We start from the raw sequence: 24,603 nt of genomic DNA, 5'->3' as shown, positions 1-24,603 counted from the left end.
TCCCTGTGCCATTTAGTAACACACAACTGAAAGTGAAGAACTCACCAGCCTGCTTATCTCCTCTTGCCTATCTGGAGCAGATCTTGCCGTGGCCTTTATCATGGTTGATGTCTGATTGTCCGTTAGCTTCTTGATACAGCGCTGGCCAGCTACAATATTACAGACCTGAAGGGAAACCCAGAAGAGTCAATTCAGACTTTGATCCCAACACACCACACAGACACAACACCCCACCTCTGCATAGCCTCTCTCATAATTCTGAACTTTAAAAGGCATAAAATGTAGATAGTTTCTTAGAGAAATAAAAGAATGAAGGTGTAGAATAGGTAACACCTGGTCCTGCCAAGTGCCCTGCTGTGATAGCCTGCAGAATGAGACAGCCCACCAAGAACAAGCTGATGTAGCAGAAGAGGTTCCTTACTTCTAAAGGCAAGTAGGTGTGTTTCTGTTCTTGTCCCACTTGTAGGCAAGGAAGATGAGGATATTTCAGCTGGAGGTTGTATTTCTCTCTGAAATACTGTGCTACTGTTCTTTCCACAGTCTGCCCGTTTTCTAACTGTAAAGGAAAGCTGAAAAGACACAGGTTTTACTAAAATGGACAGAAATCTTAGTTGGCAAGCATCAGCACCCCCTAGACTAACAAGGTATTAAGTCCTGTTCCACCTTCGGTGATCAGCTGTCACACATTTTACACTGGCAAAGAGCAGCTTACGTTTGATGGCTCGCAGGCCGTCTGGTGACGTTGCACACGCGGTATTTCCTTCTCATCGTGCCACAGTGAGTCACCTCTACCTTGAGACCTGCACAAAAGCACCAAAGCCCCTCATATCACAACTGCACAAAGGTCTGCATGCTGTAATCCAACAGTTTTGATGATCAGTGTCACAGAATTGCAGAGTGTTAGGAGTTGGAAGTGACCTCTAGAGCTTGAGTCCAACCTCCCTGCTAAAGCAGGGTCACCTAGGGCAGGTCACACAGGAAAGTATCCAAGTGGGGTTTGAATCTCTCCACAGAATGAGACTCCACAACCTCTTTGGGCAGCCTGCTCCAGGGCTCCAGCACCCTCACAGTAAAGAATTGTCTCCTCATGTTGAAGTGGAACTTCCTGGGCTCCAGCTTGTACCTCTTGTTCCTTGTCCCATCACTGGGCAGCACTGAGAAGAGCCTGGCACCTTCATCTCGACACCCACCCCACAGATATTTGTAGTCATCAGCAAGATCCCTCCAGCCTTCTCTTTTCAAGACTGTTTACAGCCTCAGGTCTCTGACTCTGTCTATCCTCATAGCAGAGCTGTTCCAGGCCCCCAGTCATTCTCACAGCCTCCACTGGACTCTCTCCAGCAGATCTCTGTCTCTCTTGAACTGGGGAGCCCAGAACTGGACCCAGTATTGCAGGTGTGGTCTCACCAGGGTCAAACAGCACAAGATTTTTCTCCAAACATTTTGCTTCCATGATAATTTGATTCCTGACTAATCAGGCACTGTCCTCAAAACCAAATCATTGTGTATTTAATGTTCATTGTCATCTGAACTTCTTGTGGCACTTTCATTTAGCAGGCACATGACTAACCTCAGACACAGCTGTTTTCACCATGTTCTCTCCTCATTCTCAGTGATGATACCTCTTAAAATCAGCAGTTCCAACATAATGGGAATTAAAAAGGCAAACCAAGATTTCTGCCTTCTTGCTCATTTCCACACCCCCCCTTAGCTTTGTGCTCACATTCAGCCTGTCATTTTCTTTCATTTCACAGACTGAGTTTAACTTGAGATTTTGAGCAGCTGAAGATCTCCATCTCCAAGCACAAGGATAATGACAGCAACAACAGCAGCTCACAGAGGCTTTCTGGGGCCATTCCTGTGTGTGCACTGTCTGGGCTCTACAGAGAGCAGACAACATCTGCTGGGAGCACTGAGCTTATCACACCAGTGCTGCACAGCATCAGCACACTGTTAGGGCTCTTTCTAGCCCCACAGAAGAAAGGGGAGTAGAAAACAGAGCCTTAATGCCCCAAAAAATTCAACCTATAGCCTCCTCATGAAGGCTTTTGAGAGAGCAGCTGGATGACTTGTCCTGATGAGGCTCCTGTGCATTGGGAACCTCAGACTGAATACCCCATGTCAAATCAGGTCTCTGAAGCACCAGAGAGTGATTATTGTGTTCACTTACAAGGGACACAGACATCCCAAAGAACTTCCAACTGGACTTTAGTTGACTCCTGGCAACACTAATTGCAACCTTAACTTAGGACATGGCATCACCAAAACTAAGCCATCACTGCCTGCTGTTGCCTTGTGCTGGGCTGGGCTAGGCTAGGGCTGATTTACACAAGAGGCTGGGAGGAGGCAGAGCAGCCAAGGGGATATTGATATTCCACACCATATCCTAAGGCCACAGAACATCACACCCAGTCTGTCACTGGGGGAGCTGGCCATGAGGAGGAAGGATCACAGCTGAGGCAAGGGCTGAGCATCATGCTCCGGGTGGTGAACAATTGCATTGTGCATCACTCACATTAAATATACTCCTGTATTAGTCTTGTCATTGTTATTTCTCCTCTCCTTGTGCTGTCCCATTAAACTGCTCTTGTCTCAAGGGGAGTTTACCTTTTTCTTCCAATTCTCCTCCCCATCCCACCAGGGCAGGGAGGAGTGAGTGAGCGAGCAGCCACTTGAGGCTTAGTTGCCAGCTGAGCTTATACCATGACAAGCATTAAGAGAAAATACACACGCACAAAAAAGAAACAAAAGGAATCCATGAAGCACTGTGGCCAAGCAGCAAAGGGTTGTGATCACAGAGAGATCTGGAACCCATTCACTGCTTTGTCATTAATCTGCTGTGGCACTACAGAAGGCGCTGCCCTCCCACAGAGCGGCTCAGGCTGCCAACTCTCCAACGCAGGCTTTGCTTCACTCTCTGTGATCACAACATCTTGGCTGAAGTCCCCAGATACTACAGTAGTAAAAATAAATATTGACAGCAAAGGTAACCTTTCAGCATCGTCTGACTGCAGCAGCAGAGTCTCTGAGGAATCCACAAGCAAGCAGAGACAGCTTCTCCTTCCCCAGTTACCTGTCTTCCAGAATGAAGACAGACAGGTAGGTGTAAAAGGGAGGCATGTCAGGACTGCTACAAAATAATTCCTCTGTGAACACATCAGTTTATGACTACAGTTGAGGTTTCTTTTTTGACTAGCCACTCTTTCAATATGGTGTAATCCTGCATCAAGTAACAGGAGTGTTTAGGAGCAGAGTTTTGCAGAGCTGAGCTCTTACCAGGCTTCTCTCTCTGCAGATCACCCTGGAATGAAATGAAATGGGCAGAGGCAAAGCCAAGTAGCATATATGGAGTGAAACTACTCAAAGCAGCATCTTATGCAACTCCTTTGGAATGGAATTTGGCTTTCAGCTGCGAGTTAGCAAGTGGCACTTGTTTCTCCATAAGGCACTGGGCTATTAGAAGTCACCACAATAGCACACTTCCAAAGAAGCAGTGATGGTAGCTTTGAAATCCATTTCCACTTTGCCTCAGCATTTGAACAGAAGAGCTACAGCACAACGCCACTGTGGCCTCAGTGCCCCTTGCCCATTACAGCTTAGCCATCCAGCAAAGAATTTCCCTCCATCCAGGCCAGAAGCAACACACTTTCTCTTTCCCTCTTCAAGCCACTGGGAACATTCCTCATTTCTCAGCTTTCATCTCTGTAGAGCTCATTGCCTCATTCAGGACTAGAACTACAAATGGGCCACACACTGCAGTTCTCCTAGCAGCTCTAGGGCCCTTTTGATGCTAACCAGGAGGTTTCCAGTTCAAACAAGGCCTTGATTGTGCTGGCTGGGACAGAACAGACACATTTCTACTCACCCTTTATCTCTTTGGTGAATTTTACCCGATGAGAATCAGTCAGAGGTCTTGGTTGTTCATCAATATTATGAATGTCAAGAACTTCACACATAAACTGAATGACAGGTTGTGCTTTGTAGAAGGCAGTGGCAGAAACTAAAATGAGCAAAATAGGAAGTGTAAAACAAACAGAAACCCAACCCAAGTCAGACTGTTGTGAAGCAGTACATAAATGCTTTCTAAAACTCCACATAACCCTCAAGCAAACGTTGTGCAGCACAGGATTTTAAAAGCAGATGAGCAAAGCTTGCAAGAAAGTGTAAAAGCCAGCACAGGGCCCACAGTGACACATCAGCCTCCAGCACAGTCATCCTGCAACCACCTTGCATTGCAGGGTTTTGAAAGGGCTTTTCCCCAGATAATTCATTTCTAGAGAGCTGCAATGTCCCTGAGAGACTCTCTGTGGGCCCTGTCTGGAGCTGCAAGCAGAAGCAGCATTACTGGATCTCTGCTGAAGGATTCTGAAGATGAGAAGCTAAGATGATTCAATGTGCACTGTCAAGTTTGTCAGGGACACAATCTGCTCAACTACTGCAACAATACTTGGTAGAAACATGAGGACTATTTTGATTGTACACAAATTGTCTTACTTTAGATGTCTGCAGCCCTGGGTCTACCAAAATCCCTTACCCTCCTGCATACTAATGACACAATGCCATTGAATGGCAATATATTCAGTTTTAAGCAGGAGAGTTGACTCATTTGATGGAAGGAAGACCATAAAGAAGTTGCTTGACAAAGGTTATAAGCAACTGAAACACCACAGGGCAGGGAAGGTGAGAGGCACCAGACACAGCTCAGACACAAGCCAACCTTTACAACTTAAAAATGGCAACAACAGGAAAACAAAACCCACTTGACAAGCATTTTCTTAGCTTTCCAGCTCTCCTGTACCAAACCCACCACATCTCTGGGCTAACACAACACAACATTCTTCAGACATGTGTCACTTTAGCAGGCTGCCAACTTCACACGAGACGCTGGGGCCAACACCTCCGGCTGCTGGGGGCTGAATGAACACACAAAGAGCTGACACCCGGTGCTGGCAGCACTCTGGTTTGTCTCCCACAGCAACATGGGGAGAAACAGATTTTGCAGGGAACCTTGTAGGAGTTAAACAACCAGAAGAAAAATCAAGTGATGGGATTTGAGTGTAATCTTCCTAAGCCTCAAACCACAACACCAAGGGATTGTGCTGTCAGTTGTGGCTCAGGAGGCTCTTCAGTTTCTCATTCACAGAAAGGATTGAACAATTCCTGCTGCAGGAACTACTGCTAGGCTCTCTCTGCTGCAGGAATTAGGACTGCTAGGCTTTCTAGTGTTGGCAGGAGAAACTTATGCAGTACTTTCTGTGAAGCCAACTGCTGTAAATTAATACTCTTGTCCTACCTGGGCTGCAGTTCCCCCATGCAGACACTAGCACTGGGTATTTCAGATTCACACACTCATCCAAGTTTGGGTTGGAAGTGACCTCAAAGGTCATCTAGTTCCACCCCCCTGCCATGGGCAGGGACACCTCCCACTAGACCAGGCTCCCAAGGCCCCATCCAATCTGGCCTTGAATGGGGCATCCACAACCTCCCCAGGCAACCTGTTCCAGTGTCTCACTACCCTCACCATAGAGAATTTCTTCCTAATCTCCAGTCTCAATCTCCCCTCCTCTAGCTTCAATCCATTCCCTCTCATCCTATCACTACTCTTTCTCAGACTGGTAAGATTTTGACATTCATTTTTCCAAGAACAGCTCCACCACAGCTGCTGTTTGCAAGGTAATTTTACAAGAACAAACCCATCTGGAGTCACATCAACAACATCATCCACAACTCAGATGAAACCAGAACACATAAACTTGGGAGATTTGCACTGTGAAAGCTCAGCATCATCTGCAACATTTTATCCTGCTCCCTGACAGACGCTAAGCACAGCCTGACCCAGAGTGCTTAACCCAGGGCAGAACAGCCAGACTGTTTACCTTGGGTTTCTAAAGCATTTCAAACAGACAGTGGGAGCAGCATCTGAATGAGTGAAAACTTTCAGCAGCACCTGCACCTCCAAGCCTGACATTGTTCAATAGGGGTTTAACAACTAAATAGACTCAGCCTGCTTACAGAACTGGGAGGCTGACACATGCACCAGTTGATCTCAGATGCATTCAGCTGGGACTTAATAAAGTAGTGCAAAGCAGAGCTGGTTTTGCATAAGAAAGCCCATCTCAATTAGCCCTATTCACACAAGTGTTTGGGATAGGTTTTGCAGTTTTCTTGGAAGCACTGAGCAGCACCTACTGTGGCCAGCTGCACAGAGACACATCTTGAGCAGCTTGCCTGGATTACTGTGGCCCTACCCAGGCAGAAAAGGAAGCAGGGAAACAAGCTTTGCCAGGCTTCTCCTTCCTAGGTTCATTCTCCCGCCCCCAACAGGTACATTTCTGCCAAAACATCAACATAATGGTAACTCCAGAGGGAAAAAAGACTTGGATTTCTAGATAGGCTTTGCTGTACAGGTCCAGCCTGAACTGGCTGCACAGGAAGCCAATATATGCACACATACACTTCATTATTGCACTCTCACTCTACCATTATCATTATAACTTCTGCAGCTGGCTGACTCCACAGCTCAGGATGTCACAAGAGACAACTACTAAATCTTCAAACCTGAGCAATGAGACACAAGCATTAAGATCTTCCAGCTGAAACCTGCTTGTCCATAAAGCAATGAAAAGTTTGAAACATTTCTTATTCTGATATAAATTCCAGCACCCTCCCCTCCCCACACTCCCCAGGCTACTTTAACTCTTCACTCTTTACAAGATGAATTAAGAAATCAGTGTGCAAAGTGGCTTCTGGTGACTAAATCCCTGTGTGGAGGGAGCACCAAGAGTTACCACCACACCAGAAACTCAAGCACGTGACAGTAAACTGATATAATGGGAAGGTCGTTCCTATTGCTAGAGGCATGTTGTGTTATTATCTTCATTCTTAACCCTAAAGGGCAGCTTACCATCAATATTGAGCATCATCTTCCACATGGCAGGCCGAACAGACTGATGGAATCCAAACCAGACTTCCCTGCCACCCCCCAGGGGGTGATCATAGCCTTCTGGAGCTGAGAAAAAGGAGCGGCCCACAGGAGTGTACCTGGGGAAAAAGATGACCACATCTTTATGCTGTTGATTTCCAGACACAAACTACTGCTTTCCAAGCAAAAAGAATTCCCTAATGAAGATGATAACACACAGCATTATTACTTTGGGGAAGGTTGTGCATCAGGAATCAGTGCCCAGAACCAAGTTCAACCACCACACTCTGGACTCTTCTGCTCCTGTTGCAGTGGTTTTCAGTTTGGACAAAACATTTGCTAGTTTCAGCCAGGCACAACCACTTCCAGATTTTACATCAAATCAAGATCTAAGTTAACTTATCCATCCTGATTTTCCACTTCAAGAAAAATATCATCTCCACCAGAGCAGATTCTGTACAACAGCACTGCATGTACTGGTCTGAGCCTCAAACAGCCATGTCCACGATTTACTAGGGGGCGTTTGAGCACCAGGCACACTGAGAGCATAACTATGGTGGAAACCAAGAACCAGGGGAACTACTGTTTCTCTCTCAGTGGAACACAGCTGCTCATGAACTTCCACACCTCCTCACATTTGTAATGGCCAGGCATGAGCACAGAGGTTAACTTCATACAATGGTTTGGGTAGGAAGGGATCTCAAAGATCATCCAGTTCCAACCCCCTGCCATGTGCAGGGACACTTCCAACCAGCCCAGGTTGCTCAAGGCCTCATCCAACCTGGACACAAATACCTCCAGGTAGGGGACATCCACAACCTCCCTGGGCAACCTATTCCAGTGTCTCACCACCCTCACTGTAGAGAAATTCTTCCTAATCTCCAGTCTACATTTGCCCCCCTCAAGCTTCAATCCATTCCCTCTCATCCTATCACTACAAGCCCTTGTAAAAAGTCCCTTCCCAACTTTCTTGTAGCCCACTTCAGGTACTGGAAGGCTGCTATAAGGTCTCCCCAGAGCCTTCTTTTCTCCAGACATCTGTCATGTTTCCTTAGGATCAAGGGAAGGGAAGGAACTTTGGCTTCCAGAAAACCACAAGTCATTTTGTTACACCCAGTGAGAATCACCAGTGCAAAACCATCCTCCAGTCTAACAGCAGCAATCACACTTTAAAATTCACTGACCAAATAAAGCAAAATGAACTTGAGCTTCCCTATCTCAGGATTCTGAAACATTAGAGAATAACAGACGTTGTTAGGAGAGGGACCTGGTCTCCAGTGTGTATCTAAGCCACGAGAAGAATGCCCCCTCGATGGGTGATGAATTCAAGACAGTCAAAGCCATCAGGTGGGTGCTGCTTGGCTCAGCTCCAGCAGGCAAGATGAAAGCAGGGCTGCAGCACACCATAATCTGACAGCATTTCAATTAAGGCCCATTCTAAGTGTCTCCTGGTGTTTGATCTTTTCAAATCCATCAGCTGCTCTGGAGTTTCAGTGCCTCCAGAAACACAGACTTATACCTCTCTAGCTTCCCTCTCCCCCCTTCAGCTAACCAGCTGTGCTGCCTAAGGGGAATGCTTCGTTTGCTCTCTTCACCTGTGAAGAAACAGGGATGAAGGTCTCCCAGTGGGGATACCTCAGGTAAAGACAAACTGCAGGAAGACAGTGAACCTACTTCATGGAGGGGAGGTGTCGTAGCACCACATCGACAGCATGAACAGGGTTAGTGCTGATAGGTTTGTCTAGTTCCAGAGGCTCAGGCAAGGTTCTTCCTGTCAAAACTTCATGCAGCAAGTGCCAGCTCACCCGAGAAACAAACTTTATTGACACTTTGAAGGGACGATCTTTTCCACCTTCTCCTGGCAATGTCACATCCAAATCCACCTGGGTGGGGGAGGAAAAAGAAGCAGTTGTTTAATTCCATGGCTGGTAGCTTGGAGTTTCTCTTCCTAGAACTGGGCCAGAGACTCAAAACCTCAGCTACTGAGGACACAGCACCTTTGAGGGAAGTACCTTAGCAAATACACAGAATACAGAGAACTGGGCCCTCACCAAGCACAAAAGCTTTTCTCATCTGGAATCAGAAAACTTTTAACCTGTGGTTTGATGTTTTAGCAGCACTTCCTTCTCAGGTATTGGATTACAGTGTGTAAAACTCAAGTCTTTAACAGATTTTGCTGCAGAAAGAGGCTGCTACGTTCTAGGGGAAGTCTTGGATGCAATCTTTGCAGGCACACTGGAATTTGCAGAGAACACATTAGCAGGACTCCAGTTCAGTGCAGAGGCTGTAAGACACTCTCAGTTTTTGAGCTCAGCAATGTCACAAGTTGAGTTTGTTCCTTTCTCTTTCCTATAAAGCCATCACAAGCATCATTCTTCCCCCCTCCCCCCTCCCTCCCCCCCAGTTATCTTACCCCAGTAGTGGCCACAGGGAGTGGATTTGCTGTATAGAGGCTTCTCTTCCCATCATAAACTGGTCTACGGTCCCCAAATATTGTCACTTTAAAATGCTGCACCATTGAGTCCACCACCTCCCTAGAAAAGTTGATATTTACATTGAAGATGTTTTCAAAGCAGACTGGAAAGTGGCTCCCACATCCCCTAGGGTTTCAACAATCACATTACTCAAGTGAATGACTCCACACCCACTGGTGCTCCAGAGAGGTGGCTTCACAAAAGGCAGCTAAAATAACAAATGAAAGCACTCAAGAATAAAATCAGCAAGACAAATGCTCAAATCATGGAAAATGATGGCTACTGAAATCATTTCAGAAAGTGAGGCCTCTGTACAACCTCTGTGATAGAAAACAAGGACAGATTTACCTTGGGAAGAAACCCACAAGCTGGGTTTGGTGAGAAAACTAGCACAAACCCACCAGGGAGAGCTGTGCCAGCTCCGAGGAGCAGCAGTTAATTGGAGTCTACCCAGTAACGTTCAGCTGCTCCTCAATTAACAAGAGGTTTGAATCCTGCCTGCACTGTGTGTATAAAAATGAGGCACCCTGACAAAAAAAAACAGAGAGTCTTCACTTTAAAGTCCTTAATCTGAGGTTTTACAACAAAACCAAGGAAGAGCCTGATCAAATTTGCAGGCAGTGATAGAACAAAGGGAAGTTGGGAGAATCCAAGCTGATGACAATAAAGAAAACAGTGACCTGATCCAGGCACTGGAATTACACTTGGGAAAAAACAACCTCCATAAAATCTTCATCTGGTATAAAAAAAGGCTTCTTGCTCTCAGTGGTGGACATATCAAACCCCAGGGGGCTTCTGCAATACCTCTCAGTGAAACAAGCCTCCAGGATTTGGATTCTTGGGGCATTCTTTGTGTTTCAGCAGCACACCAACTCTAGCCTGCTTCATACATCACAATTCTCTTATTCCAGAGCAACAAAACACTTTTCTTCTTCACCAGCCAGAATCAGGCCCCAGCAATAAGCCATTGTTAAAATGTAGAACACCTGAGCTGCAGATGAAGGAGGAAAAAAAACTGCTTTGCACCTACCCTGAGCTTCAACTGATGAAATGGATTTCACAAGAGACTAACAAGTAACTCCTCCTGAAAAAGTTATTCAGTGCAGAGAAGAAATGCAGGAAATAGGAAATGTTGCAAAAAAATGATGACAGCTCTCATGTCAGGTTTTCAGTGGACTATTTGTTCTCAAAAGGCTTCTCTGGGTCCTCAAATTGATGAGGTTTAGTACAAAATACACCAAGTCAGATTGAGAGAGGTGACTCTGCCACTTGGCTTTGCTCTGCTAAGACCTCACCTGGAGTACTGCATCCAGCTCTGGAACCCTCAACACAAGAAGGACATGGACCTGATGGAGAGGGTCCAGAGGAGGCCATGAAAATGATCAGGGGGTTGGAGCACCTCTGCTAGGAGGACAGGCTGAGGAAGCTGGGGGTGTTCAGCCTGGAGAAGAGAAGGCTCAGGGGAGACCTAAGAGCAGCCTTCCAGTACTGCAAGGGGCCTACAAGAAGGCTGCAGAGGGACTGCTTGCAAAAGCCTAGAGGGGTAGGATGAGGGGCAATGGTCTGAAATTGGGGAAGAATAGATTTAGATCGGATGTGAGGAACAAGTTCTGCACCATGAGGGTGGTGGAACAATGCAACAGGTTGTCCAGAGTGATAGCTGAGGCCCCACACCTGGAGATATTCAGGGTCAGGCTCAACAACCTGATCTAGTGGAGGATGTCCCTGCTGATAGCAGTTGGACAGGATGAGCTTTGGAGGTCCCTTCCAAACCAAACCATTCTATGATTCTAAGACCATACACAAAAGTCTGTCAAGGCTGAAGAAGCCAGCCCTCAATACCCACAGTTTGTCGGATCACTAAATGAACAGAGAGAGAGATGAGAATATTCTGCACATTTAACCAGCACTCTAGAAAGAAAGGATTTCCCTGAGCCTAATACAGCACAGACAGGGAAGTAAGATGGGATACACTGTGCTATACACAATGCTGTAACAAGAGAGGAGGACACAGGTGGAGCTCAAGCCAAGGCCCTTTTCACTAACACTAGAGATGATTGCTTGAAATTCTATTAACAGGGGGAAAATGATGTTGTGTGTGGTGCTTTCACATCACTGCTCCAGCTGAAGGCTGTCTCCTCCTGTACCTACAGGCATGGCTTTTAGGCACCAGCTCCTGAGCACAGCAGCCAAGTGAATTAAACTGAGGAACCCTTCAGATTATCCTATGCTGCAATGTATCTCAATATCAACTGAGGACAAAAACACCCAGAGGAGCAGATTCCTGCTAACTCAAATGATTCACCAGCCAGTACTGAACCAAAAAAGGTAGCTGCCTGCAGCTATACCTTATTTATGCTGCCCTGATGAATGAGGGTTGCTGATAAATGGCTCAGAAAGTCCTGTGAGCACATATGGCTTGACCTACCTCATAGCATCTGGTCAGGACCAAAGTGCAGAGAAGCTGGGAAAAGCTCTGTACCCATCTCACAGATGTTTCTGAGAACTTGCAGACAGGTCTCCATAGCACAATGCTCAGATTTGAAGCTACCCAGCCACTAGATGGACCTCAGTAGGTTGCTTACAACTTCAGCACCAGTATAATTCAACAAGAGAAATTTCAGCTTCTTACCTGTTCACCCTTCGAGGACACTTATCAGGTTTGATATCCACCTCATAGAGGTAGACATCAATCTTTGGGATTTCAACTTGGAAGCAGTTGGCCAGCAGTTTAATGGGTTTGCCCATGGTGCCATAGCCAGGACGTCTGGGCACCATGAGGAGGGGCTGTGCCCCGACGGGTCCTGCAGAAGAAGAAGATACCAGAGGTCAGAAGATCAGCCCAGCAGACAGCCTGTGCTGCAGAGGTGCTGCCTGCTCACACCCCAGCACTTTAAAAATACATAATGCTCCATTCCCCTTGCTGGGACACATTTGTCTCCCCTTCAGACTTCTTCATTTCTAGGCAATTTCATTGTTAGGCAATGCCCTGAACCAGCTGGAGGGACGAGCAGGCAGAGCCAGCACGCTGGGAGGAGTGACAATGAGCTGTACCAGACAGCACAGGTGGCACAGGGTGCTAACCTATTCAGCTCCAAATGGACACTTGCCCATTTTTCCTCCATGAGCCTCCACCCACATCTAGGCTGTTGTCTTACTGATGAGTTTGTGATTGCCATGAACAACATCAGGAGATTTTTCAAAACAAATTGAAGAGAAGCTGCTTTTCCTTCACTGTGGAGATCCTGTCTGCCACCCCAACACACACAGCTCTGAAAGTCTCCTCTGAACACCCCAATGACACAGAATACAACAATCTGGAAGCAGATCTGGACTGATGCTGTGTTGTTTAGAAAGACAAGGAACTACTGGAGAGAGCCCAGTGGAGGCTAAGGAGATGCTGAGGGGCCTGAAGCATCTCTGTGAGGAGGAAAGGCTGAGAGCCCTGGAGCTGCTGGGCCTGGAGAAGAGCAGCCCCAGAGGGGATCTGACCAATGCTCAGCAAGAGATAAAGGATGGGGAGCAAGAGGATGGGGTCAGACTGTTCTCAGTCATGCTCAGGGACAGGACAAGGGGCAACAGGCATCCGAACAGGAGGAGAAACTTCTTTGCTGTGAGGGTGGTGGAGCCCTGGAGCAGGCTGCCCAGAGAGGCTGTGGAGTCTCCTTCTCTGGAGAGATTTCAACCCCCCCATGCCATTGTGATCCTGGGCAAGCTGCTGTGGTTGCCCCTGCTTTAGCAGGGGGGACTGGACTGGATTTCCAGAGGTCTCTTCCAGCCCCCACCATGCTGGGATTCTGTTTGTGATGAACTCTTAATTTCACTGCCATCATTAGCCTAGTCTGTGAGGGCAGATGATTCTTGAACTTTGCTGGGTGAAAATGGATGAGGAGTAAACCCATTACCTCCTGTCTCACTGCATGGATAAAGCTGACTGACCAGAAGAGGAAATACTCAGATTAAGACTCAGGGTTGTAAACCTCCTGATTACTCACACATTGGAGAAGCACATCCCTAGCCACTCAGAGCAGCCATCCAAATCTGCAGTAAGAGATGGGCACTTTGAAAGCCAGTTCAGAACATCTGTCTAGGAATAGCTGTCACATTCTCTCATCTGCTTATTGATTTAATTTACTGTGCCTCATTTAGCTGAGAACCCTCAGCCCAAGCTCCGGGTTGCTCATGCTTTACAAAACCAAACACAGTAGTAAAACCCAGTGCCCTTTCAGGAATTTCTTCTGGTATTTCCACTTCAAAATATCTCTTGGCAATCAAGAAACAACAACGAAACCAAGATGCTTTGTAGCCCAAGCTCTGAGAAATTACTCATCACACAAATGCCAGGATTCACAGAGCGGTTGGTTAAGTTAGCTGCAAGCTCTCCCCTCTACTCCTACTCGGTGACGCAGGCAGCAATTCCAGCCCACTCATTTCAGATAAGAGGTAAAATGTCAAGGGCTGGCAAAACTCTTTCATTTGCCTTTTGATTCATCTCCATAATTCCTGGGAAAAGAAAAAATCAAATCACGTTGTCTTGGAGGAAGTTGTGCAGTGAGGAGAGGTGAGCAGCCAAGCGCAGCTCCCCTGTGACCTCCTGCTGAATCTACCCAGAAACCCACCACAAACTTCTCAGCGTGCTTGGCTTGGAGCCAGACAATCACAGAATGGTTTGGGTTGGAAGGGACCTCCAAAGGTCATCTAGTCCAACCCCACTGCAGTCAGCAGGGACATCCTCCATTAGATCAGGCTGCTCAGAGCCTTGCTTGACTCTGGCCTAGAATATCTCCAGGGATGGGCCCTCAGCTATGGCTTGGGACAACCTGTTGCAGTGTTCTACCACCTCATGGGGAAGAACTTGTTTCTAACAGCCAATCTAAATCTACTCTTCCCTAATTCCAAACCCTTGTGCCTCCCACCTTGTATCACTCCAGACCTCTGGAAATAGTCCCTCTGCAGCCTTCTTGTAGCCCACATCAGGTACTGGAAGGCTGCTCTCAGGGCTCCACAGAGCCTCACCTTCTCCAGACTGGACATCCCCAGCTCCCTCAGCCTGTCCTCACAGCAGAGGTGCTCCAGCCCCCTGATCACTTTTGTGGCCCTCTTTTGGACCCTCTCCAGCAGATCCATGAGATGAAACAAGAACACAAACCAAGAAGCATCATTTAAACCAGCCTCACAGACTCTGCTTATGCAGAACTTGTTCCAAGCATCTGTTCTCTTCAACTTTCTCTTCATTTTAATACTGTCACACCAGTAAAAGCAGCTCCATGATTTACTCCAGATATATTTTCAGAATGCAAGCACATGCAGAAAAAATTACTACTGAACACTTGAGTGACACAAATGACTCAAGAGCTGATTTTAATATCACGCTGCCACACGTGCCATGGTTTATATTTAGCCTCTATCTGTAGGAAATGCTGAAATAAAGAGAACAGGAAAAGGGTTGCTAGAGCCTGGCCTGACTCACCCACCCCATTTGCTAAAATCATGTAAAATGTAAAACCAGTTGCTAAAAATCTGTTAGCACAGAAGAAAGTCTGTGTGGAGATGCTCTGTGTGAAGGTTGGTCAGGTGATGAAGCTGAAGCACACAGAACAGGGAGATCCAGCATGGCTGAGCCCTTGGTCACTGTCTCCCCCGGCAGGGGCACTAAGCTCAACGTTTGAGCACTGCTCTGCTGGAGGAGTGACAAAGCCCTTGCTGGGAATGGCATCCCTCTGCTCAGCCAGAATCCTGGTGACCAACTGCACTGGGACAAAGCCCCCAAACTGAGAAATGACCTTTGGGTACTAATGAGGCAGGGTGCTCTTCAGAATCCTGGGGCATGGAAGCAATGCTCTGCCCAAAGCCAAGTACACAACAAGCAGTCCTCCAACTTCTCCTTGGGAAAGAGCGAGGAGCAAACCAATACCTGCTCTGGGACAAGGCCTTTCTTCAGCCTCCCTGGCTGAGCTGCACCACACACAGCTCCTCAGTAACCTGCTCACCTTGGGAGGAGGTCGAACCCAGACTCTAGCACCAGGAATGAACTGGCCAATGAATCACAGAATCACTGAATGATGGGGCTTGGAAGGGACCTCTGGAGATCATTGAGTCTAACCTCCATGGCAGAGCAAGATCACCCAGGGCAGGTCACCCAGGAACACATCCAGGCAGGTCTTGAAAGTCTCCAGAGAAGGAGACTCCACCACCTCCTGAGGCAGCCTGTTCCAGTGCTCTGCCACCCTCAAATGAAGAAGTCCTTCTCATGTTTAGATGGAATTTGCTATGTTCAAGTCTGTGCCCATTAGCTCTTGACCTGTCACTGGGGAAAGTCTGGCCCCATCCTCCTGACACTCACCCCTTAGGTATTTGTAAGCATTAATAAGATCTCTCCTCAGCCTCCTCTTCTCCAAGCTAACCAGCCCCAGGCTCTCTCAGCCTTCCTCACATGAGAGATGTTCCAGTCCCCTCAGCATCTTAGTGGCCCTGCACTGGAGTCTCTCCAGTAGCTCTTTGTCTTTCTTGAGCAGAGAGAAGCCTCCCTGGAGATCTCTCTTCTTTGACTTGAGAACTGCCCTCAAGCTCAGGCCTTTGCCTTTGGTCCTTGCCTGAGCTGCATCTCTACACCTCTCTGTCACAAATACGAAGTGCAAGGCCTGCTCACTGCAGATGATTTCCAAGCACATCTGCTTTTGCTCCCCTGGCCAAGCTACCTTAGAAACACCACTCTGTTCCAACTGAATTCTGTTATGGCTGTCCAAGCGCTCCAGCACCCAGGGGAAAATCCTGCTTGCAAAAGCCACCCAGCTGCCAGATTGCACGTTGTGAAAGTCTGTGTCACTGGCTTCAAACCTGTGACTCAAACCCCAGTAAAACACAAACAACAAAGCGCCGCTCTCCCAGGACAGCTCCTGCTCCTGGATCCTATCGGTGACTCACTCCGGCTCATGCCTAAGCCCTGTGTCAAGCTGATGGAAATAAACACACTGACCCAAACCACTACAAGTTGTATTCTTCTCAACAGCAGGGAATGGCTGTGAGTGGCAGAACCATGTCACTTAACCACTGCAGAGCCAAAGCTGCCACTCGAAGTCTCAAAAGCCTTTCCAAAAGCACCACCACAGCACAGCCTGGCTCCATGGGAGATGGAGGAACCTTTGGGCTCCTGGTGCCTCCAGGAAAGGAGAAGCTCCACTCTGGGTCCATAAGTTTCATAGATTCATAGAATGGTTTGGGTCTGAAGAGACCTTAAAGATCATCTAGTTCTAAGCCCCCTGCCATGGGCAGGGACACCTGCCACTAGCCCAGGTTGCTCAAGGCCCCATCCAACCTGGCCCTGAACACCTCTGGGGAAGGGACATCCACAACTTCAGGTGTGATTAGGTGACACTGGAACCAGTCACTCCAGCAGATCTTGGATGCAGTGGAAGACTGCAGGGTCCTTATTCAGACCCAGTTTGCCAAGCCCTGCTGAAGCCAGCTCCTACCCCAGCCCAACATGGCAGCACTTCCAATGACTTAAATGAGCTCTGAATCAGAACCTTTTCCTCTGAGGAATTACAGATGTGACAATAAAGATAAACCAGCCCCAGCCTGGCTGTGATTTCCATGGCAGTGCAGCCGGCGGTACAGAGCACATCTGGCCTGCATCCAAAGCCAGGCTGGAATCTACCTAGCAACCAAAGGAATAAAGCCTCAACAGGGAGAGCAGGAGCACAGAAACCTGCAAACACATTCAACAACCCATTTTATAGAGAGCTGCAGCTTTTGGCACACAAGGCAGTTGTACAGCGTGGAGCAGAACACTCCTTTCCAGCATGAAGCTAACGGAAAACACAGATTTTCTCACAGAGTCCTTCCCTTACAGGAGAAGTCATCTGCACCATGCCTCCAGAAAAAGAAAGATCTTTTCCTACTATGGCTTCAGCATTAGAAAATGAACAAACAAAACCCCCATCCACAGCTGTTGTGATCCTGTGATTACTTAACAGGTTTCTTTTTTCTTTACAAAACAGTTCCAAATCTCTCACTGAATGGGTGATTGAACAGCCTTAAGAGGACTTAAGAGGTAAAATATTATTTACCTCTGGGTGGCTAACACAAGGCAGATTTGTCCAGCAGCTCCCATTGCCAGGCTGGAGCCTGCACAGGGGAGAAAGCTCAGCATGGAGACGGTGGGGGGGGGGGGGGAAGATTCCCTTTCAGAGGGCCCCTGGCCTCTGCTTGGACTCAGAGGCCCAGCGTGTGGAGCTCAAAGAAAATCCTATCACTACCAAAAAAATGAGTTAATTCTAGATTAAAACAAAATCGAGAGGGCAGATTAGATTGAGATGTTGGTTTCAATAATGGAGCTCCTTACTCCTGCCAGACACCGTGAATTGCCTGATTTCTGTGGCTGCAGCCTCGCTGGGTGGCATTGCATTAGCTATGAATAATGCAATCCACGTTTTCTAAACATTCCTACTCGTAATTTGGGCTTTTTTCTTTGCAAGGTTTCAGATAATAAGTCGTGTTACAACTCATCAGAAGCCAACATTTGGATGCCAGGCTCGGCGACAGCCAAGTGCACAAGTTAATGCTCTGCGCTAACTTGTTCTGCTCTAACGTGGTTATGGAAAGGCAGCAAAGGGGGCTGGAAGCAGTCAGAAGAGCATAAATGCTTCTGAGCCCTTCAAACTCCAATCATAAAGAACTTCAAGCTCAACAGAAGCAGCTTATGTGCACGTTGTAAAGTTAATGCCCAGCTGCTCTAGGAGAGCAGAACAAGCCCCAGACACAAGGCTACTCCTTGCAGGAAGGTATTTCCACACACCGAAGTCAGCAGGCAAACTGACACAGTCTTACCATAGAATCATAGAGTTGTTAGGATTGGAAGGGACCTCAAAGATCATCTAGTTCCAACCCCCCTGCCATGGGCAGGAACCCCTCACACTAGATCAGGTGGCTCAGAGCCCACACCCAGCCTGGCTTTAAAAACCTCCAGGGACCTTCACTGTCACCACCCTTTGTCTCCACAAGAAATCTTTCCCACCATGTGCTTGCACTGACACAAACCCCCCCACTTTGCAAGGAAGCATTTAAGCTTTAAGCTTGAAGGGGGGCAGATTTAGACTGGAGATTAGGAAGAAATTCTTTACAGTGAGGGTGGTGAGACATTGGAACAGGTTGCCCAGGGAGGCTGTGGATGTCCCCTCCCTGGAGGTGCTCGTGGCCAGGTTGGATGAAGCCTTGAGTCACCCAGGCTAGTGGAAGGTGTCCCTGCCCATGGCAGGGGGGCTGGAACTAGATGGTTTTTAAGGTCCCTTTCAACCTAACCCCATTCTGTGAATCTGTGCATACAGAATTCTTACTGCACTCATTTTCATTTTCCTGGTTTCCCATTTCCTGTTTTGAGAACATTATTCCTCCCCCACACTCATCAACCTTCAACTGCTGGCCAGCTACCTGCTAGTCAGCTGCAACTTCCCTTCTTTCCAGCTTACTGCCTGAAAAATATCCAAGTGCAGAACACCAAGAGGCAAGACACATTCAGTTCACATTCTTGACTTTAGGAAGGCCCCTGCAGAACAAACCACACCTTTCCCACTAAGGAAGTGAAGCCATGAGGATGGGAACAATCTGTAAAGTTCAAATTGTGACTCAAACAGCTTCCACTGCAACTCCAGAGGAGAACTCCCATTGTGTCTCACTTCACACATGCTCTGGGGTAGAGTAAGTTTGGAAAGCACTTATGATTCATTCCCTTCCCTCTTCTACCCCACCCACAAAAATGAGACTTTTAATGGTCCTCCCAAAACTCTGCTCAGAGGATAGAGAGAGAAAATCAAGATCTCAGTGTTTTATCTGCCCACAGATTGCAGAGAGGAGCAAACAGAAGGTTGAAGGTGTCTGTAGTGCTTCCTTAAAACCTGCAACACTGAATGAAAATCACAATCACAGACTTGGAGCACAAAAAGCTCTGACCTTCAAAGGAACAACTAATGAGCTGGAAATGAAGCCATACACAGGGCTCTGATTTGACACCACAGAGCATCCCCAGTTCCACAGCAGAACTGTTTAACATTCCTGCCTTCAGGAGTTCACTTGCTGGATGGCACTAAATTCAACCTGTGACCAAGAGCTGCTTTTACTTCACTCCATTGCTGGACAGCGAGTGTCTCATTGCTTGATTTCACTGTAACCTGCCCCCTGCATGCCCAGCTTCACCTGCTCCTACTGTTCAAATTGTATGGACTGGCAGAGGCAGACTCTGGATTTCCTCAGCTAAGCCTGCAGCACAAGCAGAAAGACACCTACAGCACTGCTTCACCTCAAATGTCCTGGCACACACTTACATGCTAAAGGTGTACTCACAACCCTGCTACTCCACTCTGCCTTTTCTCTTTCATGTTTTCCCTTCACAGACAGAAAAGGAAACAGGTCCCAACCTCCTCCTCCCTTTTACGACTGAACTTCAACCCTGATTTGCTCTGCCAAGGATGGTTTGTTAGCTCCTGAGCCAATCCCGAGGTCTGAGTGCCAGAAGACTCCCCAAAACAGGGGATGTTGACAGCACCAATGCTCCCCTCACTGCACAGCAGAAGTGGGAAGAGTCACCTCTCCTGCTGAGCCCCTCAGGAGCTGACTGTGTGCTGTGCTGAAACTGAACATTTTGGAGCCTAACCGCAGGGAGCCTCACACCAAAGCAGAACTGAAAAGTTTATTGGCTAACTCTTGCAAATCTGTTTCTTACCATGGGACAGCTTAAATTGTATCAGCTAATAATCAGAGTTGAACACTGAGTTCAGGAGGGTATCACCTCAAATCCACCAAACTGCTACAATCCAGCATCTTCCTACCACAGTTTCACCCCCAAGGCATACTTCACTGAGCAGTGACAATAGCTTGGGTGGCAAATTTCTCTTGCCAAGTCCAGGATCAACTGCTACCTCCATGTAAGTTACACATGGAACGATGAAAACGCATCTCCTGCCCTGGCACCTTCAGCCTCACATTCCCACTCACTGTGGAACCTCCTGAAGTGACAGAAATGGAGCTCCAGGTAGCTCTGGACGTGCCCTTTGCCATCTCACTACATCACACATTAAGCACAGCCCAAATCTGAACTCCCCTTCCACTTTTCCATCAGATGACGAATTCTTTTGGCAAAGTGAAGGGTAAGTTCCCTCTCCCCGTCTCAAAAGATGCTTTAAATACGGAGTTTATAAATATTAAGGATGTGCTTCCCACGGAAAAGGCTCAAGCGACTGGAAGCAGGAACGAGGAGACGCTGGGATGGGGCTGTGCTAGCACTCCCGGAGGAACGCGCGATCAGCCTTGAAATTCCAGAGTCCAGGCACCGGCTGCACAAGGGCCAAGGAGCTCATCTCTGCCGGGCAGGAGACGCTGAACCCGGCCCTCGGCGGCGGCTGTTCGCGGGCTGAGCCTCGGTGCTCACGGCGGTGTCTCAGACACCATCACAGTTAGGAGATTATGCAAGGCGGCCTGCAGCTACTGCATGGGCAACACCGCTTATGAAATGCAAGAAATTCGTTCCCCGCTCTCTCCCGTACGGGAGAACGGGCCGCCCGGCAGGGAACCGAGCCCGGCTGTCCCCGCTGACCGGAGCCGTACCACCGGGGCTCTGCGGCTCTTCCCGCGCGGCCGGTGGGGCACAACTCCTCCCCGGTCGCTTCAGCCCCGAGGCGAACCCCCACGGCCCGGACCCGCCGCTTCCGCTCTAGTCCATCCAGCACACGCCGCTCCACCGGGGCGGGAACCGCGGTGCGGAGTGAAACGCGCGGGGAAGCCCAGTTCCAGCCGAGCGGCGGCGGGCGGGTGCGCGGGGCAGAGCAGATGCCCGTTCCCCCTCCCCCGCCCCGCGGCCGAGCCCCGCCGCCGCCCGCGCTCCTCACCTGCGCTGCCGATTTCCATTCATGGAGCTGGACGCAGCCGCTCAGGGCTGCGGGCTCCGCCGCTGAGCCGGGCCCGGCGGCCGGCCTGGGGGCTCTTCTCTGGGCTGCGCTGGGCAGCGGTCCTGCCCCGCTCCACACAGGCCGCGGCCCGGCACGTCGCCTCGGCCGCCCGGACCTCTCGTCCCGTCCCGTTCTCTCCGGCGGCGGCAGCGGCGCGCGGGGCCCCCCAGGCGGAAGTTGCGTGGCCGCCCGCAGCCCCGGCTCGCGCTGCCGCTCTGCCCCGCCGCGCGCGCGCGCACTCTCACTCACACACACACACGCGCACCCCAACCGCCGGAAGTTCCACCCCCGCACGCCCAGCCGCGTGCGCGCCCCTTTCCGGGGGCCGTGCTTCCGGGCGGTCGTGCGCGCGCGTAGGAGAAGGGAACGGGGCCGGAAGCGGGCGGTGGTCGCGCGGCGGAGGCGCGAGCCGGCGTCGTTGCTCGGCGACGGAGCGGCAAAGGCGGCGGGAGCGGCAGGGGCCGCCTCAGGGCCGGGGTTTGGGCGGGCCCGTCAGGCAGTGAGGGGAAGAACGGGCCAGGCTCTGCCCAGAGCCGCGGCGGGGCCACGGGTCCGTGCCCGCCGCCTTCCCCTGTGGGGCCCTCAAGAGTCGGAGGTGAAAGCACAGGGTGGGTTTCCGCGGTACCTCAGGGCTACAACCCGCCCTGTGCCTTCTCTTCCCTCCAGCCGGCCGAACCTGCTGCGGGAGTTGAGTGTACGGCGGCTTTGGGGAGCTCCAGCCGTTCCCCGTGGGTTACACTGCTGGTTTTGCACCAGCAGAGACTCCACGCCTCGGCCTTAGTCACGCTCGGGAACCACGCCGAGCCTTCCCCTGTTTATTGGACACGGCAACGTGCTGGCCGGGAGCTCTGGCGGCTGCCGGCACGTTCCCTACGTGCTGCCAGGGACACCCCGTGAACGCAGTTTTTCCTCCGAGTGAAACATCTGGTAACAGACATCGTATGTGACTGCCGCGCGGCCAGGGCCGGGAGGCGCCTTGCCAAAAGGCTCAGCAAGGTCGTGGGGACAGAGATGACGGCAGGGTGAGGCACAACCTGGGACAGCTGTAGACAGCGCAAAAATGTGAAAAGCCGCTGCAGAGAGGGTGCAGGTGTGACTGCACAGCCTTCCTCCCCCCAGGCTTTAGGCCAGCCTCCTCTGGGAGGGAGATGTAAAACCATCCGACGAGTGTACACTCAACTGACTAAAGAATGTGATGCATGCATATTATCCTTTTGCATTCCCCAAACAACCAAAGGATTGGCTTATGTTGGTTGTTTCCATTTGCAGAGGAGCTACGAGATTAAATTAATTTGGGACTGAGCAGAACAGATTACAATTTGCTACACCAGCATAAATTCAGAGCACAAGGCTGCCCTTTTCTCAAGTGTTTTTCACGAGGTTTAGTACCACTGTTACAGATTCGGTACCCAAGCTGTCACCAAACAAAGCAGAGAGTGAGACAAGCAAAGTGACTGTGTCCATGTGGGGAAGGGGTTCTGAGGTACCCACCTCAGTGATGGGCAGTGCCACCTTTATGTCATCTGTCCCCAGAAGATCATTTTTTGGTCTGAACTATATATTGAGACATCTTCAAGCAGATCTGAACCTGCTGCTTGTTGTGAAGAGAAGATGTAACCTTGCCTGGTGGTGAGAGGAGCCTGTCCCCAGGCTGGGGAGGTACTGAGGAACTGGACCTTTGGGCCAAGAGGAGTTGGAGATTCATAAACCAGGTTTCAGCATCCTTAAGAACGATCATGCTGGATCGCTTTTAAGCTCCAGACTCAGGATTCTGAACCCATGCCCATTAAAAGCAAACTACTGGAATATTTCCTGAACTGGAATCCTGAGAGGGATGGGGAAATGTGATCACTGAGATCAAGCAGATATGGTGGAGAGAGAGATCTCTGCAAACTGCAGCACCTTGGTGGTACCAAGCACTCCTGGTTCTGCCCCTGTAATCAGAACCGAGTGCCAGGGCTCAAATGCCCAGCTCACATCTGAAACCAGGACTCCGACCTGTTTTCCAGGACTTCAGACCCAGCTGCACAGGGCACAACTTCTCTGACACCTCTCCCACAGAAACAGCCCTCTTGAAACTGCCAAAGAAGATTTCTTCTGTGTAGCAGTGTTAAAGAACAGGTGATAACAGCCTTAAAAGCAGCAGGAGGATGGCAGCAAACCTGTGGGGATGCCTGCTCTGCTCTGAGTCAATACATTCTGCATCACCTACAGCAGCCAGCGAGGACGTACCTGCCATTAGCAAGCACTTCCTTAAAACTGCTCAGCATTATTCAAAACCCCAGTTACAGCTCAGCTGCTAAATAATTCATCATCTCAAGGTATGCCAGTGCACATCTGCAAGGCACAGCACCAGCAGATCCAAGGGATTCAGAGATTTTCTGCAACCAGCCTCCAGTTTTGGCCCCACAGACACCACTATAAGCTGTTGGCATTGGAGAGGATGAGGCTGTTTGCAAGAAACTCCAGTGCTGGGAATGTAAAACATCATGCAGTGCAGAAAGCCTACAGATCAGGTGTAACCCCAGTCCAAAGGGAATCTGAAATCCATCTTTCAAGCACCTTGCGGGCAACAGCCATTGATAGCCCTGAAGACCAAGAGGGGGCTGGGGAGCAGCATCCTGTGATGTATGTTCCCCGGACCTGCCAGCCCACGGAGCTCAAAGGAGGTTGGTTCTCAGAGGGATGGCATTTTAAAAAGTGGGCCTGGCTACCACATTCCAACAAGCTTTAAACACATCTTTGTTCCCTTAACTGATTCATAACCTGGAATGAAAGGTTGCATCCTCCCCAGTATCAGGTGCATTTCAGCTCCAGTCAGCACTTCACCATCACCCCCCAGCCCTTCTCCACCAGCAGCCAGGACCTTCCCTCCCACAATCTGACTCAGGAGTGTCACCCCAATGTGTTCACATTGCTTTTATTTAGGTCTTCTGCCAACAGTTACAGGGTAACAGACACTTGGGACTGCAGAGTCAACGTTGCAAGCAAAAAATCATGACCAAGGGGGGCAGGGGGAAGGAAGGAAGTGGAAAAAAAAAAACCCCTAAAAAAGAGTAATCCATAAAGCAATCAAATCAAACCTAAATACAGTGTTCTGGAGCTCTTTAATCATACCAATTTCTTTTATAAAGAGGTGGTTATGATCTTACAGTATTTTTCTTTTGGCCTAATCCAAGGATTTTGCTACTCTTCTAGCAGTTTTCATTCCACGCATACAAAACCCAATCAATATCCAAACCTTTTAAAATATAAGCCACGTTTCCTT

At 49.1% G+C, this 24,603-nt stretch overlaps 1 protein-coding gene across 1 annotated transcript in view; it reads right to left on the bottom strand.

The window, feature by feature from the left end:
• The window catches only part of LOC137451659 (protein argonaute-3), a 42,700-nt gene extending 21,094 nt beyond the window's left edge, over nucleotides 1-21,606 (bottom strand). Inside the window, exons 1-9 of the mRNA XM_068159344.1 lie at nucleotides 21,276-21,606; nucleotides 12,029-12,200; nucleotides 9,336-9,456; nucleotides 8,597-8,805; nucleotides 6,905-7,041; nucleotides 3,866-4,000; nucleotides 713-800; nucleotides 422-569; nucleotides 46-165 (exon numbers count right to left, since the gene is read on the bottom strand). Coding sequence (XP_068015445.1) covers nucleotides 46-165; nucleotides 422-569; nucleotides 713-800; nucleotides 3,866-4,000; nucleotides 6,905-7,041; nucleotides 8,597-8,805; nucleotides 9,336-9,456; nucleotides 12,029-12,200; nucleotides 21,276-21,294 — 1,149 coding nt within the window. The 5' untranslated portion in view covers nucleotides 21,295-21,606. The remainder of the gene's footprint in view (nucleotides 1-45; nucleotides 166-421; nucleotides 570-712; nucleotides 801-3,865; nucleotides 4,001-6,904; nucleotides 7,042-8,596; nucleotides 8,806-9,335; nucleotides 9,457-12,028; nucleotides 12,201-21,275) is intronic.
• Nucleotides 21,607-24,603: the final 2,997 nt, after the last annotated feature.

Source organism: Melanerpes formicivorus, unplaced genomic scaffold, assembly GCF_026170545.1.
Source record: "Melanerpes formicivorus ecotype bairdi unplaced genomic scaffold, bMelFor1.0.p_v2 SCAF_45, whole genome shotgun sequence".
NCBI classification, from domain to species: domain Eukaryota; kingdom Metazoa; phylum Chordata; class Aves; order Piciformes; family Picidae; genus Melanerpes; species Melanerpes formicivorus.
Note: the sequence above shows the minus strand (reverse complement) of the source record. Positions and strands in the feature narration are given on the sequence as shown.